Source organism: Stylophora pistillata, chromosome 8, assembly GCF_964205215.1.
Source record: "Stylophora pistillata chromosome 8, jaStyPist1.2, whole genome shotgun sequence".
Lineage (NCBI taxonomy): Eukaryota > Metazoa > Cnidaria > Anthozoa > Scleractinia > Pocilloporidae > Stylophora > Stylophora pistillata.
Genome location: NC_142526.1, coordinates 19,705,456 through 19,721,014, shown reverse-complemented (window position 1 = coordinate 19,721,014; position 15,559 = coordinate 19,705,456). Strand labels below are relative to the sequence as shown.

The following is a 15,559-nucleotide window of genomic DNA, read 5'->3' as shown; positions in this document are numbered from 1 at the left end:
TAATTAACCTTTCACGAAATATTTTTCTTTTCTTAGGGGGAAGGTTGCTCATGGAATCCTCTCTGGGAAATACGCCACAGCACCACAGGAAAATCAGGAAACAGCGGGCCAACAAACAGATCAGGTGAATCTCAGTGTTCATTTTGCGTTTTTGACGGAGCGGCGGTTGCATGTATGTGTAGTTTGGTCCCGGTCACATTTACTGCAAGTCTTCTCAAGGGTCAAAACTTTTAATGTTGATTGCGAGATCTTTTTTGTTAACCCTTGAAGAAGGCGGAAAATACGATGGAATTAGTCTTAGGTGGTCTAATGGAGGTGACGTGGCCGAGTGGTTAGGGTGCTGGACTTGTAATCCGGTGTCCCGGGTTCAAGTCCTCCACCCTGCCACTCACTGGATTTGTTCTCGATTGCACCTAGTTCAACTCCTTGGCCGCACTCTGTAAATAGCTCACTGGTCTGCCTCCTGCCAGTGGGGATTTTTAAGCACTTAGTTAGTTTACATTGTGGCTGAAAAGCCCCTTAGGGGGAGCTTCAATTTACGTATTTTATATATTTATTTATTTACTTATCTAGGTCAAGTCGAGACTGAAAAAAAAAATACTGCAAACTTATACGTACATTCAAGCAGAAACTCCTAGATTTTATAGATTATGCTTTTGTTCACACATTGGGTATCTCAAATCAATAATTCTGGTTTAGCCATGGACACAGTTAGTTAATTCAACAACTAAATTGGCATTTGCCCTTCACTACCCTAACTCACTAGAGAGGATGTCACTGAGATTAACCGTTAGCCGTAAAGTGACCAAAAATCAGTCGTAAGAGGTAAAAATTGTCAAATTTTAACAGTCATGATCAGTTAAACGTAATTAGTTTTTTCTTTTAATCACAAAGGAAGTAAGTTAACCGTTGGCCGTTTGCCGTTAAGATGGCCAACATTTTAATCCAGGGCTCGACACAAACGGTAGCCAATTAGCTACAGACTAGTAGAAATTCAGTTTTGGCTAGTGGTTTTCGATTTCCACCTGCCAGTTTGGCTAATACACAAACTGAAATTGTCGTAACATCTAAGATGTCACTAGCCACTTGGCTAGTAAGTAGAAAAGTTAGTGTGGAGCCCTGTTATCGTAGGCCGTAAAAGTCATCATCCCATTGAGGCTTTCACTAAGATATCCTTACACTATCCAGCAAACAGTGGATGGGAATGCTCAAAGTTCTCAAGAAGAAGTAGTTTTCTTTATCTATAATCAAATTCTCGTAACTTACTTAGAAGGGAATGTGTAGCAGCTAGAGGGGAAAATTAACAATCAGATCTTGACAGTCAATGGGTTAAGCAAGATCAAGAAAAACAGTGTACATGCAGCGGTAACTGCACAGATCTGTTGAGACCTTCGTTATTCTTACAATTGTTAGGAACAAGATGGTATTGCACCGCACATGTTCAAAACTGTGATTGGGCGTGGTCACCCTGAGTTCTCTACTAACAGGCAGCAAGACGCACAAGAGTTCTTCATGCATTTACTTGACTCTATAGACAGAGCCCAGGTATATTTCAGATGTATTAAGAGGATTTTTATCGTTCACTTCCCATCACTAACTACAGCGTACATGAGTTTTTCAGTTATAGTAACTTGTTAACCGATGCAACTTGAGTGTGAGGATGAAAACGTGACCTTCGTTCTATTTTAAACGTCGTACTCAACTATCAGATGGAAAAAAACAAACCAAGGGTTTTTGCCTCCTGTTTTCTCTTTACGCAGTAAATGGACATTGAATGATTCGTGTTTCAACCAATCATAGCGTTTAGTAACGCTTATTTGTAATTGTGAGTGTAAAGGTTTTAGCATGAATTATATTATTCTTAATTTCTTGCAGCGATCCAACGCAGGGGCCATCAACCCAACAGACTCATTTAGATACAAGGTGAAGTGTCCAAACTTATGATGCAAGAGTAATTCAGTGCACTGTTTACTTTCCACCCTTCGAGTCATTTTCGTTTATTAGGAGAAATAAAGTTGATTCAAACCCCGATGAGCATCGCGAACTTTTATAAAAGCTGTTAATTGATGGTCATAACACAGAATTCTTGAAAAAAAAAAGTCTTCGAACAAAACAATGTCAAACATTTTCTATGTTTACTTATCATATGAAGCGCCTTTGTCTTGACTTTCACGTTTCGTGTTCTTGAAAAACCTTCTCCAACGTGACGGCTTAGCAACTGTAACGTTTAAAAGAGGAAAGGTTGGACTTAAGGCAAAAGTGTTTTCGCAGTTGCAACGAGGGCTTTCACCACTTTACTGAAGTTATTTTAGTGCCAGGTTTTCTTGAATTTAGAGGCTGTTCTGTACATCGCAATAGTGTTTGTTCAATTAGAATTGTGACAATGTCATGAAAAGTTAGCATGCATATGCGCATGTGCCTATTACGTTCTTATTATTCAGGTGGAAGAACGCACGCAGTGTATGAAATCAGGAAAAGTTCGTTACAACAGCCGGGAGGATACCTTGTTGTCATTATCAATACCGATGAAAACTGTATTGAATAAAGGTAACAAATTTCCTTCGTATACTTTTGACTTTTCTGTTTAACGAAGAAGGAACTTAAGCAGCCACAACGGCGACGCTCAGGGGACATTTGCATTAGAAGTTATGAATTTTTTAGTGGCACTTGATGTTCATCTTTGTACCAAGCAAAATTTGGCAATTTAATTTTTTCGTGTTTTTTTTTTTTTTTTTTTTTTTTGAACGACAGCTACGTAAACGCACATGCAAAGCTTTAATTTTACCAGTTGAACACTTTTCACGCCACTTTCTCATTTCCGTCGCTTTCCAGGTTTTCCTAAGCTCCCTCATTAAAATTTATAGGCGCACTTTGCTTTGTCCTGCCTTAATTTTTTGGCGAGACTCACTTACAGGAGTACTATCAGTTTAAGCGCTTATTACTGACCTTTTTTCATTCACTTTGTCATATTTGCAGAGGAAGTAGCTGCCTACGAATTAAAACAGAAAGAAGCAGAAGAAAAGAAAGAGAGACTGTATGTAATATCCTTTTTCTAGTCCATACGCCTATCACTAACAAGTGCTATTATTAGCTAGCACTGTCACCTCCGAGCAAGAAACCCCTCAATCCCCATGCCTTGAAGAGTTATTGACAAATACTTTAATGATTTTTTTTTCTAGCCTTACATGTGAGTGCGAATGAATTAAAACAAGATACATGTAATTCTGGGAATAAGCAATATTTCTCAGCAAGCTGAAAGCCAGATATCCAGTATCCTTTCAGTGAAAAGAACTTTTTGTCACTTTTGATTTGCAGAGACCCAAGTGAAATTGTTCGACCCCGGATAGCAATGTCAGCGTGTATTGAAGCTTTTGCTGCTCCTGAAATTGTAGATGATTTTTATAGCTCTGCACTTAAAGCAAAAAGTGTGGCGCAAAAGTAAGTTGTATACCTGGCAGCACTTAACACTTTCGTGCACTCTTTATCTGAATGATTTCTCCTCACGACAATTCCCCTGAGTCAATCGTAAACGACACAAGAATAAAGAAAATTGTAACCATTTTAAACAAGATTGTTTAAAAATTCCCCTTGTCAGCTCCCTAGGAAATGTATTGCGAACAGTATGGAGAATATGCATACTGATGTTGGGGTGTGAAAAGTTAATGAATATCTCGTATGTCAACGTAGCCCTGAAGTGATTCGAACAGTACATACTTGGCCGCATTGAACAACCGATTTTTATTACAATGATGATAGCATTTTTTATGGCAAAGTCAATTTTGTAACAAAAAATTCCTACAATAGCTTCCTGAAAACTTTGTTGGGAAGGTCACTAATTGCAAAATGCATTTCAACGAATATTTGTGTGTGTTTGTTTGTCAGAACAACTAGATTTGCCACGTTTCCAAATTACCTGATGGTACAGATGGAGAAGTTTACTCTCGCTGATGACTGGACTCCAAAGAAGTTAGGTATGGCCAGTTTTTTGTTATCAATACATGTTTACAAGATCAAAAAAGGGTGTTTCGGCACTACACATATAAATTAATCTGCTTTCTGCACTCAAACTGAGCCAAAATGACTACTGGCAGTTGCTGCGCACACTCGAAAGGTGACCGTCTTTGTTCTACGTTCTCTTGACGCTTAACTAGAAACACAATTTTCTCTAAGCTATTTTTGCACGCCAACGAAACCTAAAGAATGCATTTTGGAAAAAGTGTTTTTCTTCAAATGGTCGCTCATTTGAGAAGCGGCTTGCTCGTACCTTTACCTATTCAAGTGTAAAGTCCTCTTAGAGATTGTTTTGTAATTTGTTTTCTAGATGTTTCTGTAGACATTCTAGATGAACTAGACCTGACCCATCTAAGAGCAACTGGTCTCCAGTCCAATGAAGAAGAACTCCCAGAAGATGAACAGGCTCCAGCAGGTACATCGTTCTGAGTCTCGCAGTAGTTTGTAAAATTTTTGTGGACGAGCTGTCTCACTTCAAATGAAGTTGGGTGCTAGGCCAAGGGGTATCCAAGGCTTCTCGTTTTGTCCAGCCAGCTTCCAGATATAATTCTGGCAAATGTCCGCAACCAAGCCTTGGGCCCCCTTCCCAAGTATCCCTCAACACAGATCAGATGGAAGGAAAAGAAAATGAGGTTGGGTAAGGCAAACAGTCGCTGAAAAACTGCTCTTGACTTATAATCAAAAACTACTGAAAAGCTGCTTTAGAACTCTGATTTCCAGCTGTAATTAAGTGTGAACTTGTGTTCGTCAGATTGACCGCTGACCAGAAAGTCCTATTAAGTTTGTGGCGGTAAATTCTGTTAAGTGGTCATTTGACTAAAATGCCACCTTCTCAATCAATCAATTTCAGAGGTTAGACCAACAAAGACGTGATACCAAGCTTTTTTCATGCGCTTAATTTAGCGCCGGGCACTTGTATTTCCTATCTGTGTATGGAATGTGGAAAACAATGTGCGGAAGAAGGTTGCCGAGAGCACTTTTTTTCGTAATGTTTTGATTGCCATGCCCCCAGATCTTCGCACCGTTCTAAACCAAAACCTAAATTTCATTTCGCTTTTATTTCTTTCAAGCTCCTCAGATCCAAATCGATGATAATGTCGTTGATCAGCTTGTATCTATGGGCTTCGACAAAGAGGGCTGTCGGAAGGCTGTCTATCACACAAAAAACCAAGGTAAGAAAACCATCCACATACCTGTACAAATATTTAAACTGTGAAAGTAACTTTATGTAGAGATGTTACACATTTGATTACTTTTTTATAATTTCGCGGTGGTATACTTCAGAAATTGAACAATAGATAATTTACCCGAAGAACTACCCCGATTAAACCAGCTGGGGTTACGTGTGATAAACGTCTGTATAATGCTAGGATCAGCAATATTGATTGCGACTATTTTAGAGCAAGAAAGATGCCAGGTCAAACGAAAAAAGAGCAACTTATTTTGGATTTTACTTGTCTATCTTTTCTTTGATTAGGAGTAGAACCTGCCATGAACTGGGTTCTCGAACACATGGGTGACGCAGGTGAGATGACTGTCGGTCACTATTTTTGCTGTTTATAGTTTAACGTAACATCTGAGGCTATTAGCTCTTAACGTGCCCAGGTCACGATTTGTATATCTTAAACATTTTAGCCTTCATTTGTTAACTTTATCATTTGCAATCCATGTGAGTGTTATCAGTGTTTAACTACGTTCGTATTTGGTTGTTTTGTTTTTTTTTCCTAATTTTGTTTTTTTCTGTCTCATCAAACTTATACTTAAGAATTTGTTCATGCTTAGCGTGCGTATATCGAGTTATAGATGCGCGCGGGAAGTATATCGAGTTATAGATACACGCGGGAAGTTTGGAGAGCACGAAAAATGCGTAAGAATAGCTCGAGGCGTAGCCGAGAGCTACTCTAGCTTTTTTTTACTCACGGGCGTGCGTAAATAAAGATTTTGTTCGTAGTTGCTCCCTAGGACTTGATAGGGCAAGCACGCGCGCTATGTTATAATTGTTGATTTCCTCCTTGCTCAAGGTCATTTGATTTACAAAAAGTACAAAAATAATTTCAGATATCGGTCGTGACGAAGTCCCTTCAAGAGAGCAATTCGGTCATGCATATCTACTTCATTCTGGAAATTATCACTGAGTTACAGAAGTGGCTAACTGATATTTTCAACGACAATACATGTTTTGCTAGAAGACGTGTTTGCCATAATGTTTCGGCCCATCACTGTGCTCCGCTCGTTAACCTCTCACATGTACTAAACAAAGAACTTCTCGCAGTATCGATAAATTGTGCGGCAAACTGGTGATGAGAATGAAATAAAAAACTTACATGTATAAGCCTGTGGGTGTTTTCGTGATATATTGGAGAGATTTAGCACCGCGTTCACGTGAAACATGAACGGCAAGAGTGACCACGAGACCTTGTTTTTCCCGCGATTTTTTTATATTTGCCGGTTACGCTTTGCCGTTTCTACGTGAAAGTAACCTGTTTAGTATTTGCTATTCCTCGTAAGGTCCTACAAGGGCGCCCTCACATCTACCATGACGTCAGCTCACGCGCAGCTAAAGCAGCAAGGTTCACGCTATTTTGCGTGAAACGTGAAAGGGCAAGCTGGCGTTTGCCTTTTCACGTAAAGGCGGTGCTAAATCTTTCTAAAAGCAGATTCTCTTAACTGTTTCAAAAGGAGATGAACTGGCAATCAGATCACAGGAATCAAACTATTGGCAAATACATCCCTATGCGCACTAATTCTTCTCACATTGGTAGGAGTGGGTTACAATGATTTACTTGAAATGGTGTTTGTGGGGATTCCTGCGTTGTACCAAGAAGAATGAAAATTAATTCTTGATGCTCTTGTAACGATTTCAAATCTCCCTGAACCATTCTGTCTTTATTCTTCCAGATTTTAATTCACCACTTATTCTTCCTGGTGGTCAAGACTCCAAAGCTGTCGATGAAGAATCATTGGCGATGATTATTTCGATGGGTTTTACTGAGGCACAAGCTATCAAAGCTTTAAAAGCCACTGTGAGTATCACTTCCACGTAAAGAAACTAAGTCTTTGAACCAAGTTTTTTTTAACTCCCCACAGACCATTTTTTTCACATGCGTTATCTACAATTGTAACTCATCACTTCCGTTGAGTGTTTTTTTGAGTGCATTCTTCCTTTCTCATCTCCTTTCGTTACTTTGTTTCTTTTTCGTTCAACCCATCGCGTGCTCGTTTGGTCTTCGCTCTTTAGTTCGTTTGTTTGCCATTTCATTCGGATGGTCAGCTGCTTGATTCGTTGTTCATTTTGTCGCGCACGTGTTTTGTTCGTACCTGTCATACTGGTTGGGAATATTATTCACTCAGTTTGCTATTGTTGTCCTCACCGCAATACAGGACAACAACTTAGAACGTGCAGCGGATTGGATATTTAGTCATGCGCATGAGCTAGACTCTATGGAAGAGGAAAGTTCAGCTAACCAGGAAACTGGACCCCATTACAAAGACGGACCAGGAAGTAAGTAACGTTTCGAGACAGGTTTTTTGTTTTGTGAACTGAGCGGTGGGAAGGGTGTTTGATTTGTGTTATTACACACAGGATTTCATTCTACGTATGCCCAGGGAAGCACCTTTTCTTACAAGGGGGAAGCACCGGTTAACTGTTGAAATCTCTCCTCACGAGTATTTTCCAGTAGATAATTGCTATTTGGTAGATAAAGTTGGGACAAGATGTCAACAGGAGCGAAGTGCAACCATATCAATTTGCGGTGAAACACCGAGATCAAGTTGCGCTGCAAGTAAACAGTCAATTTAATGGAATACAATGGAATAACATTGTTTCTTCTTCCTGTTGTTTGTGTACATAAATATATTGCTATGGAGATAACTTGTTTGATAAGCACCTAGCGAGATGGTTAAAATCCAAATACTGTGGTTTTTTTATTGTATAACATGCTCCTTGTGATGTCAAACCTCTTTCAGAATACCGTCTGATTGCCTTTATCAGTCACATGGGTACATCAACAATGTGTGGTCATTATGTTTGTCACGTGCTAAAGGACGGAAGGTATTTTTTTTTACTCACAAATTTTTCTAATCAAATTGCGCCATAACCATGAGCTGGTGTTAACTTTTTTTCTTAATAGGTGGGTTATTTTCAATGATCGTAAAGTTGCTCTGTCAGAGAAGCCGCCAAAGGATCTTGGGTATTTGTATTTGTACCAGCGAGTGTAAAATTAACTCAATCATGCGCAGTCTTTTTTTTCTGCGCTTCGTAAGTTCTTCAGTGAAGTTTTGCGCGGAGTCAGGACAGAGACGGACGTTGGAGAATCCGGTCTGCAATGGATTTGAAAAGTAAAAGAACAGTTGCTTGTTTACAGGCGTCTTGAAATAACATATTAGACAACTTTTAAGTCGGATCTGAAAGAACCTTCACAAACGCATTAGATTGTTAATAAATTTGTTTATTCTGAATAATGGATTTGCTGTAATTTGTTGTAATGTCAGCCTAGAGGCAACTTTTATCAGTTTTGCTTACGACTGCTTCATGTAATCTGGTAAATCTCCTTTTAATTGTTATGTAGCATTGGGCGTAATAGTTGCCTAACCTACACACTATTTAACATTTTATTCTAGTTGCAGGCTGCCTTAAAGGCATCTCTCTCTGCGTGTAGCAAGGTTGTCTTCATAGAAAATTATTGAAATAACTTAAAAGCCTTTTAGAAGTTCAAAGAAAATCTAAATCTATGCGGTTTTGTTTGATCTTGTTTGTTCATAGAGGTCCTTATTGGCAAAATGTAAAATTTACTTCTAAACTTATTAACCAACTTTTGTGAGGGGAATTAACTATTTTCTTGTAGGTAGAAACAGTTTCAGGGCTCATACTGTGTTATAGTGTTGTGAGATCTCCAGGAGTGATGCTTTGTCCGTTGTTCTGTTGACACGGAAGTCAATGAAAATCTGTTAGAATCCGCAGATATATCACCCTCTCTGACTGTATCCTGGTCTTGAATGCCACATGACTGGCTCAGCGGCACATTTCAACCCTCTGTTAAAGCTTTCCTTGAGCAGTCCACGTACTCTTTTAGAAGTAGTGAAGCACAATGCGATAAAAAACCCTGAAACATATTTCATAGAAAATCAATCATCAGAAATTTAATTATCATTAAATGTTCGTAGAGAGCCGAAGTAAAAAGTAAAAAGCCAAAGGCTACGTGGGGCACTTTCCTCCTTTATGACGCCCCTTCAATAAGCGGGGCCACCGGGACTGAATGCACCTGTTCGCGAACTAACTACAACAAATACGTTTGGCACAACCTTCTCTAAACAGCCTCAAAATCTATTTTCCTAATTAACAATGCTTTTCATTTTTTTTAGTATGCATCTGTTTTACTGTGAACGTTTTCTTGCATTCTCTCTTTTCTCTTTTTCTTAGTTGCTAATTTTTATTTTTTAAGAACGCGATGTTTGCTGTATGGGCCTCGCTCACGAATAGAAGCAGCATGTTTTACGCGTTGAAATATATTAAACGTTGCACACTTCATCAAATCAAATATTTCGGCGACGGTGCACTGTTTGTTCACGTAGGTCTCGAACGCTGTTCACTTATACTAGTTTGCATAATCGATACTATTTTTTGTTTTTTTTTTATTGAACATTGCTTGAGATATTGCCTTCATAGGTGGCTGTAGTCTCTCCCCAGAAACGACCGCTTGCTTGTGAAAAAATTAACTGGCGAAGTATCCATTTCGTAATTTTTCCACAAATAATGAATTTCATCAGGGTTTCGCTTGGCGAAAAATGTTGTTGGGGTACCATAATCTTACAACTGCCCCCTCATACTTTACAAAATTTTATCGTGGAATCACTAGATTTTGTTTGAATTACGGAGAGATTTGCTCTTGCTAATAAACTCTACAGAAGCCATTCATTTTTGGGAAAATTTGAATAGGGAGTGTGGACAGACACAAATGCTAGTACGCACACACGTGTGCCTCGATACTTCAAAAATCAAACTTGAAAAAGCACCTTGCATGCTGTTCATCAGGGTGGATGGGTAGTGAAGAAATTCAGTTTGTTTCCAGTTAGCAACAAGTCCCAGTACCCAGGTCAGACCCATGACTGTGGTCAGCTTGATACAGATGAGGGTCAGAGAAGCTTTGGAGTTGTTTGCTGCTAGACTGGCACCCTAAGGTTAAGAAAAACACAAACGAACAAAAAGCTTTTTTGATTTATTCAACCATTTAATGAAAAATATGCAAAAGAAAATGTTTAAAAATTTCAAAGCGAACATATTGTAAGCTCATGGGTTTCTGTAAAGAACATCTTGAGCAGGATGCCTCCCAATTCTCAATCTTTACTGTCTGATGCCGGAATGCCTCCCACAGTCCTTAAGCCAAAGATCAAATCAATATATTATTCCAGTCCCTCATCAGACGTATTCGTCGTCATACATACCTTTTGTAACTGATGGATGCCACAGAGATTTTTCGTCAGACACGTTATATTGAAAACCAAAGCAAGGCTCACTGGGGTAGCCATAGCGACAATCACTGCCGTGTTGTCTGATATCCAGCAGTATTTCGATTTGCCTGTCAATTAGACACAACGATAAACTTTACTTATTTAAATCGTTTCTTAGAATCAGTCGGAGAAGCAGTCTGCATCAAAAAAAATTTGTCAACAATGATATGCTGATCGCAAGTTCTAAATTGTAATTGACTTGCGGATTGAGAATCCAGGAAAGTAATGATCCTCGTAAGTGAGCCTGAAAAGATTCAGGACTTCTACGGGAGTCGAAGCTGTGTATCGCTGATACTGGATGGCAGAAAGATAGCCTGAAAAAGTTCAGGACTTTGACGGGAGTCGAAGCTATGATACTAGATGTGCGCTTCTAATGATAACACGATATGAATAAATGGGGTAAGTTTCTGTGGAAACTGTGGTGCTGCGTCGGTGGGAGTAATAAGATAATTTGGTTTTATCTGCTGAGTTGATAATGTAACGCAAAGAGCACTAGCCCGCTCGAATCTTCAGCTTTGAAACATTTTATAATAAGGATATGCCGGCGTAAACGCGGCCGCAGGAAGTGAACATAACTTCCTATTTCTGCTCATTGATGGGAAACAGACAGTACACGTAACTATTTTAACTTCAAGCTTGTTGGTACAAACCATATCCGACATGAAATGATCCTGTGAAGTCAAGCACAGTGCATAAACCAACAACCACTACAGGAAGTCCCCATCCCACAATGCAATACTTGATGAAGGTCTTCCTCTGATTTAAACTTTATCTCCTTGCGTTGCCTGCTGCAGAAATTAACAACAAGTACATGAAGTGTGATTTTAGCGATTTGTACCAAAATCAGTATGATTGGTCACAGTATCTTCAGTCAGGCGTGATTAGACGCATTAATCTGTGAAATATATTAACGTATAGGTTGCTTAGTTGTGAGCTGTTTAGCCAAGTGGTTGGCGTCCTGTACCACAGATCGACAGATCTGATTCATAGTAGCCGTGTTTGCAAAAGAATAAAAGAAACAACCAAACTGTCAGAAACTTAACGAAATGCTCAGAGGCGACAGCGATGAACTACGTTCCCGACTAAGAACAGCTAGAAGCAGTGCTCTTTGTCGCTTCCTGCTGCAGAAAATGTATTTATGACCAAAGCAATGGCCGCTAAGCTCTTTAGAAAGTTCCGCTAACGCTCGTACACGAGTCGAGTAACGTTTCAGGGACGTAACCAATGTTGTTGACTCACCTTTAATGGTAAATGCATTTGCTGTATTAAACGCCATAACGCTCATCCATGAGAAAGCAGAGAGGACGAAGAAATGAAGAGAAATGGCAGTTGCCTTACAAAGAGCGTCCACTTCATTCGCCTTTTCCAAGGTGAAAAAAATTATTTGGTAACACAGTAACGCCCCACATATATTGACGAAACATTTTCCAGGCAAGTTTCTTAGCTCTTTGAAAAACAAGTAAGTGAGCAGAAGAGAACACAGAGAAATGACTGACAGAGTTGAACCAATTATAGTGAGATGAATGAGAACTGTGAAATCCTGGTTGGAATCGTGAGTAACTTCATCATCTGGACACAAAACATATACAGTGCTCCCATTCAATTGCATTATCATTACAGGGTTTTTGTCCAAGGAGGCGTTCATCTGTGCAGATTGATTTTTCACGGTAATGAACGCTTTGCAAGTTTTCCCAACAACAGTGATGGTACAGTCGCTACTGTTAGAAGTACAGTGTAACATTTTCGCAGTAACGTTCTGTGCGGTTTCTCCAGTTGGCTGGGGGGTATTTGGTGTTTTAGGATTCCTAAAGTTTCCGCTGACATCCAAGATAATCGACCAAGGAGGAATCCTCGGGTCTTCAGCGATCACTGGCTCGGGATGTCCTTCAGGATTGCAGAGAGCGCAATGAGGGTTCCTGTATGATACTTTAGCCTTTTGATAGTAAACTGCAAGGGGCATGGAATATGAAGAGCAAAGTTCTTTTACTACAGACATCCAGGGTTGTTTATTAGCTGCGCATACGATATCGTGCAATACACAGTGTCGTTCTTGGTAAGAAGATGTCTCGTATTTCCATGAACACCTATTTCCTTTTTCCAAGACGAACGTCCGAACTGCATTGATGTCCGACCCACTGGAATTTAATTTCTCGCCTTCGCATTTTACTCGAAGATCCCAAAAAGCCACGTTCCCTTCACTCCTACATCTGGCACAAGCAATATTCCTGTATGTAACATTATGCTTCCATCCAAAGACGGGTAGTTCGCTCTGTACCGTCATATTCAACTTTTCAGCAGCCTTACAATCCTTGCCAACTGGATTCCCCGACAGGCCACAGGAAGATTTCATAATTACCCCGAACCACAGAGGTTCATTGACGTCTCCACAAGTCACGTTCTGCCGTGGCGTGGCCTCTGAGATCAAAAGTCCTCTGGGACGTAGATCACATCTAACAAGAAAGCATTTACATTCTTCACTTTTGTATGAAGCAAGCTTGCTCTCCTCTTTTATCGATACTGTTATATTTTAACACCAAGAATAGCTTTACTGATACTTAATATTATTCTAAGCACATAATATTGTTTCTGATTATGTTCAAGACTGAACAAATAAAGACGAGAGGGGTGATTCTTGCCTACTGAAATTGCTTTCTTCGTAGTTACCATTTCAATTCATAGCAAAACGTGGGCTTTTCTTTATTATTCGATGTTAGTCGGCATTTACTCCCGCTCGTCTATTCAAGAGACGAGCAGGACTTAGGTACAAGGACTTGGTTTCGTTAAGATATTATTTCGTGTTGAGAAACTGTCTTAACTTGTAGAACATTTCTTATACCCTAAATACTGCTTTATCACTTCCTAACGGTACATTGACAGGACGGCAAGAGACCAAATATAAATGTATTTACGTACTTAGGATGTAAGTTTATTAGCGACGAACTTGATAAGTTGTGGCTAATTTTTCGAGTTACTTAAAGCAAAATGGTGACATTGAGGGTAAAGTCGTTAGAAAAAAAAGAAAACAAACGAAACAAACTGAAAAATCGAGGAGCCGTGAAATACGGTTGATTGAACTTCAAAACTGATTACGAATAATGAAACTCTACGAAGCCCTACCAAGAACACGCGCGGTCAACAAGTAATCGGACAACTAGTTAAACCGGAAAATCGACAATTTCTAATTTATTGTTTCGATAACAATTTCATAAAATTCCTAATCATCCAAAGAATCAAAACATTGCAAAAAAAACACCCTTTTTATTCAGCTTTATTTATCGTTGACCCTGTCATCAGTTCACCCCAATATTATAAAATTGTAAGAAGCGCAACAAAATTACATTTCGAAGTTTCAAAGCGAGCTACCTCTTTCGTGAACGCAATTTGAGAGAGTTCAGCTGCATCTCGTTTGATGAATTTATCTTCACAGTTTTGACAAAATTATTACACATCATCTGCAAAATGCAAGACCAACTCTTGATAGAGATGTTGGGAGTTTACTTGACCAATGCATTAATGACTGAAATACAATTTATTATTGGTAGCGACGAACTATATACATGACTAATGTATTAGCCATTGACGAAAAACAAGCTGTCTTACCGTGAATAGAAGTCCAAGCAGCAATCACCGAGTTCTCTGCAAGCCTTATCACAGAAACACTTGTTGGCCTCTCCTCTTTCTTCCGATAAGCATCTGCCTCCACACGATTGTTCTGAAGCATTTTTTGCCTGAGCGCTTCAGCAAGATATCTGTCCTCTTGTGGTAGAGTAACGTTATGGTGACGCAATAGCTTTGTCAGGTTTTTGAGGCTGATAGTTTCACCTTTAAAATTCACGACGAAATCTTGGTGATCCGATCCTAAATTAGGAGAAAAGTTATCGGTAAACAAAATTTATATCAACACAATTTTGAATGACAAAACGTTTCGACAAAATCAAAAATTAGTGTCAATTCTTACATTATAAGGACTAAATAAATTGAGAAATTGAACCTTGCAGGGTTACCTGTCATTTAAGAAAATGAAGAGAGCGAAGACTTGAAATCAAAACGAAAGGCTTTCACGGCGCCTAATTGAGTCCGCGCCTTTAAGATATCCGTAAACCGTCACTCTGGTATGTACCACTTAACTACAAAAATTCTTGATGAGGGTCGCTACCAAAAAATGAAAATGCCATTTCGGCGTTAACAAGTGGAACGTTCATTTCCACGAAAATCGTAATGCATATTGACACGAGAACTAAACTGCTACGCGTCATAGTTATTCCGAAATTATTGTAAATTAAAAGATATTAGCAAATGCGGAACGTGTTTTAGATTCTATAAGACTCAGTGAGTGAAAGACCTAGCCTTTCAACCCTCTTGGGTTGTCATCTTCATCAGTTGCAGCGTCGCCGATCGAGTGTGAGTGCCAACAGCCGCATTTTGAACGCAAGTTCTTCGCTAATTAAACCAAGATTAATTTCGCAGGCGGGTGGCGTTGATGTGTTCTGTTGTTGACGTTCCTAGTAATTAAAACAAATGCCGTCAGTCAGGCGTCAGTTGAATATGCTTGGGATAACTTGATGCACTTCAGCGAGATATCTGTCCTCTTGTGGTAGAGTAACGTTATGGTGACGCAATAACTTTATCAAGTTTTTCAGGCTGATAGTTTCACCTTTAAAATTCACTACGTAATCTTGGTGATCCGACCCTAAATTACGAGAAAATTCAAGTTATCGGTAAACAAAATTTATATTAACACAATTTTAAATGGCAAAATGTTTCAACCAAATTAAAAATTAAACTCACTTATGTTGGAATTGAAAATAAATATGGAATTGAATAAATTGAGAAACTGGGGGTTACAGTTAGCTGTCATTTAAGAATGTGCAGAGAGCGAAGTCTTGAATCAAATGGAAAGACTTCCACGGCGGGCCTTTTAAGATATCCGTAAGTCGTCATTCTGATACGTACCATTTAACTCCAAAAATTCTTGACGAGAGTCGTCACCATGAGATAAAAATTGTTTTAGAGCTTTAACAAATGGAACGTTGATAGCCAT

General features: G+C 39.2%; 1 protein-coding gene and 1 pseudogene across 3 annotated transcripts in view; one reads left to right on the top strand and one right to left on the bottom strand.

Moving 5' to 3' along the window:
• The window catches only part of LOC111334700 (ubiquitin carboxyl-terminal hydrolase 5-like), a 25,179-nt gene extending 16,705 nt beyond the window's left edge, over window positions 1-8,474 (top strand). For both annotated transcript variants that reach the window (XM_088730500.1, XM_088730501.1), the window contains exons 15-28: window positions 37-124; window positions 1,414-1,545; window positions 1,876-1,923; window positions 2,442-2,547; window positions 2,977-3,034; window positions 3,316-3,438; window positions 3,883-3,971; window positions 4,322-4,426; window positions 5,082-5,183; window positions 5,489-5,536; window positions 6,910-7,034; window positions 7,393-7,513; window positions 7,978-8,062; window positions 8,142-8,474. In XM_088730500.1, coding sequence (XP_088586626.1) covers window positions 37-124; window positions 1,414-1,545; window positions 1,876-1,923; window positions 2,442-2,547; window positions 2,977-3,034; window positions 3,316-3,438; window positions 3,883-3,971; window positions 4,322-4,426; window positions 5,082-5,183; window positions 5,489-5,536; window positions 6,910-7,034; window positions 7,393-7,513; window positions 7,978-8,062; window positions 8,142-8,229 — 1,318 coding nt within the window. In that variant the 3' untranslated portion in view covers window positions 8,230-8,474. The remainder of the gene's footprint in view (window positions 1-36; window positions 125-1,413; window positions 1,546-1,875; window positions 1,924-2,441; window positions 2,548-2,976; window positions 3,035-3,315; window positions 3,439-3,882; window positions 3,972-4,321; window positions 4,427-5,081; window positions 5,184-5,488; window positions 5,537-6,909; window positions 7,035-7,392; window positions 7,514-7,977; window positions 8,063-8,141) is intronic.
• On the bottom strand, window positions 8,439-15,559 carry LOC148725377 (adhesion G protein-coupled receptor G2-like; annotated as a pseudogene). The gene is made up of 8 exons (XR_015991102.1): window positions 15,472-15,559; window positions 15,078-15,208; window positions 14,119-14,246; window positions 11,758-12,968; window positions 11,169-11,306; window positions 10,453-10,586; window positions 10,024-10,183; window positions 8,439-9,113 (listed from the first exon to the last, which is right to left on the bottom strand). The product of XR_015991102.1 is annotated as an adhesion G protein-coupled receptor G2-like (transcript).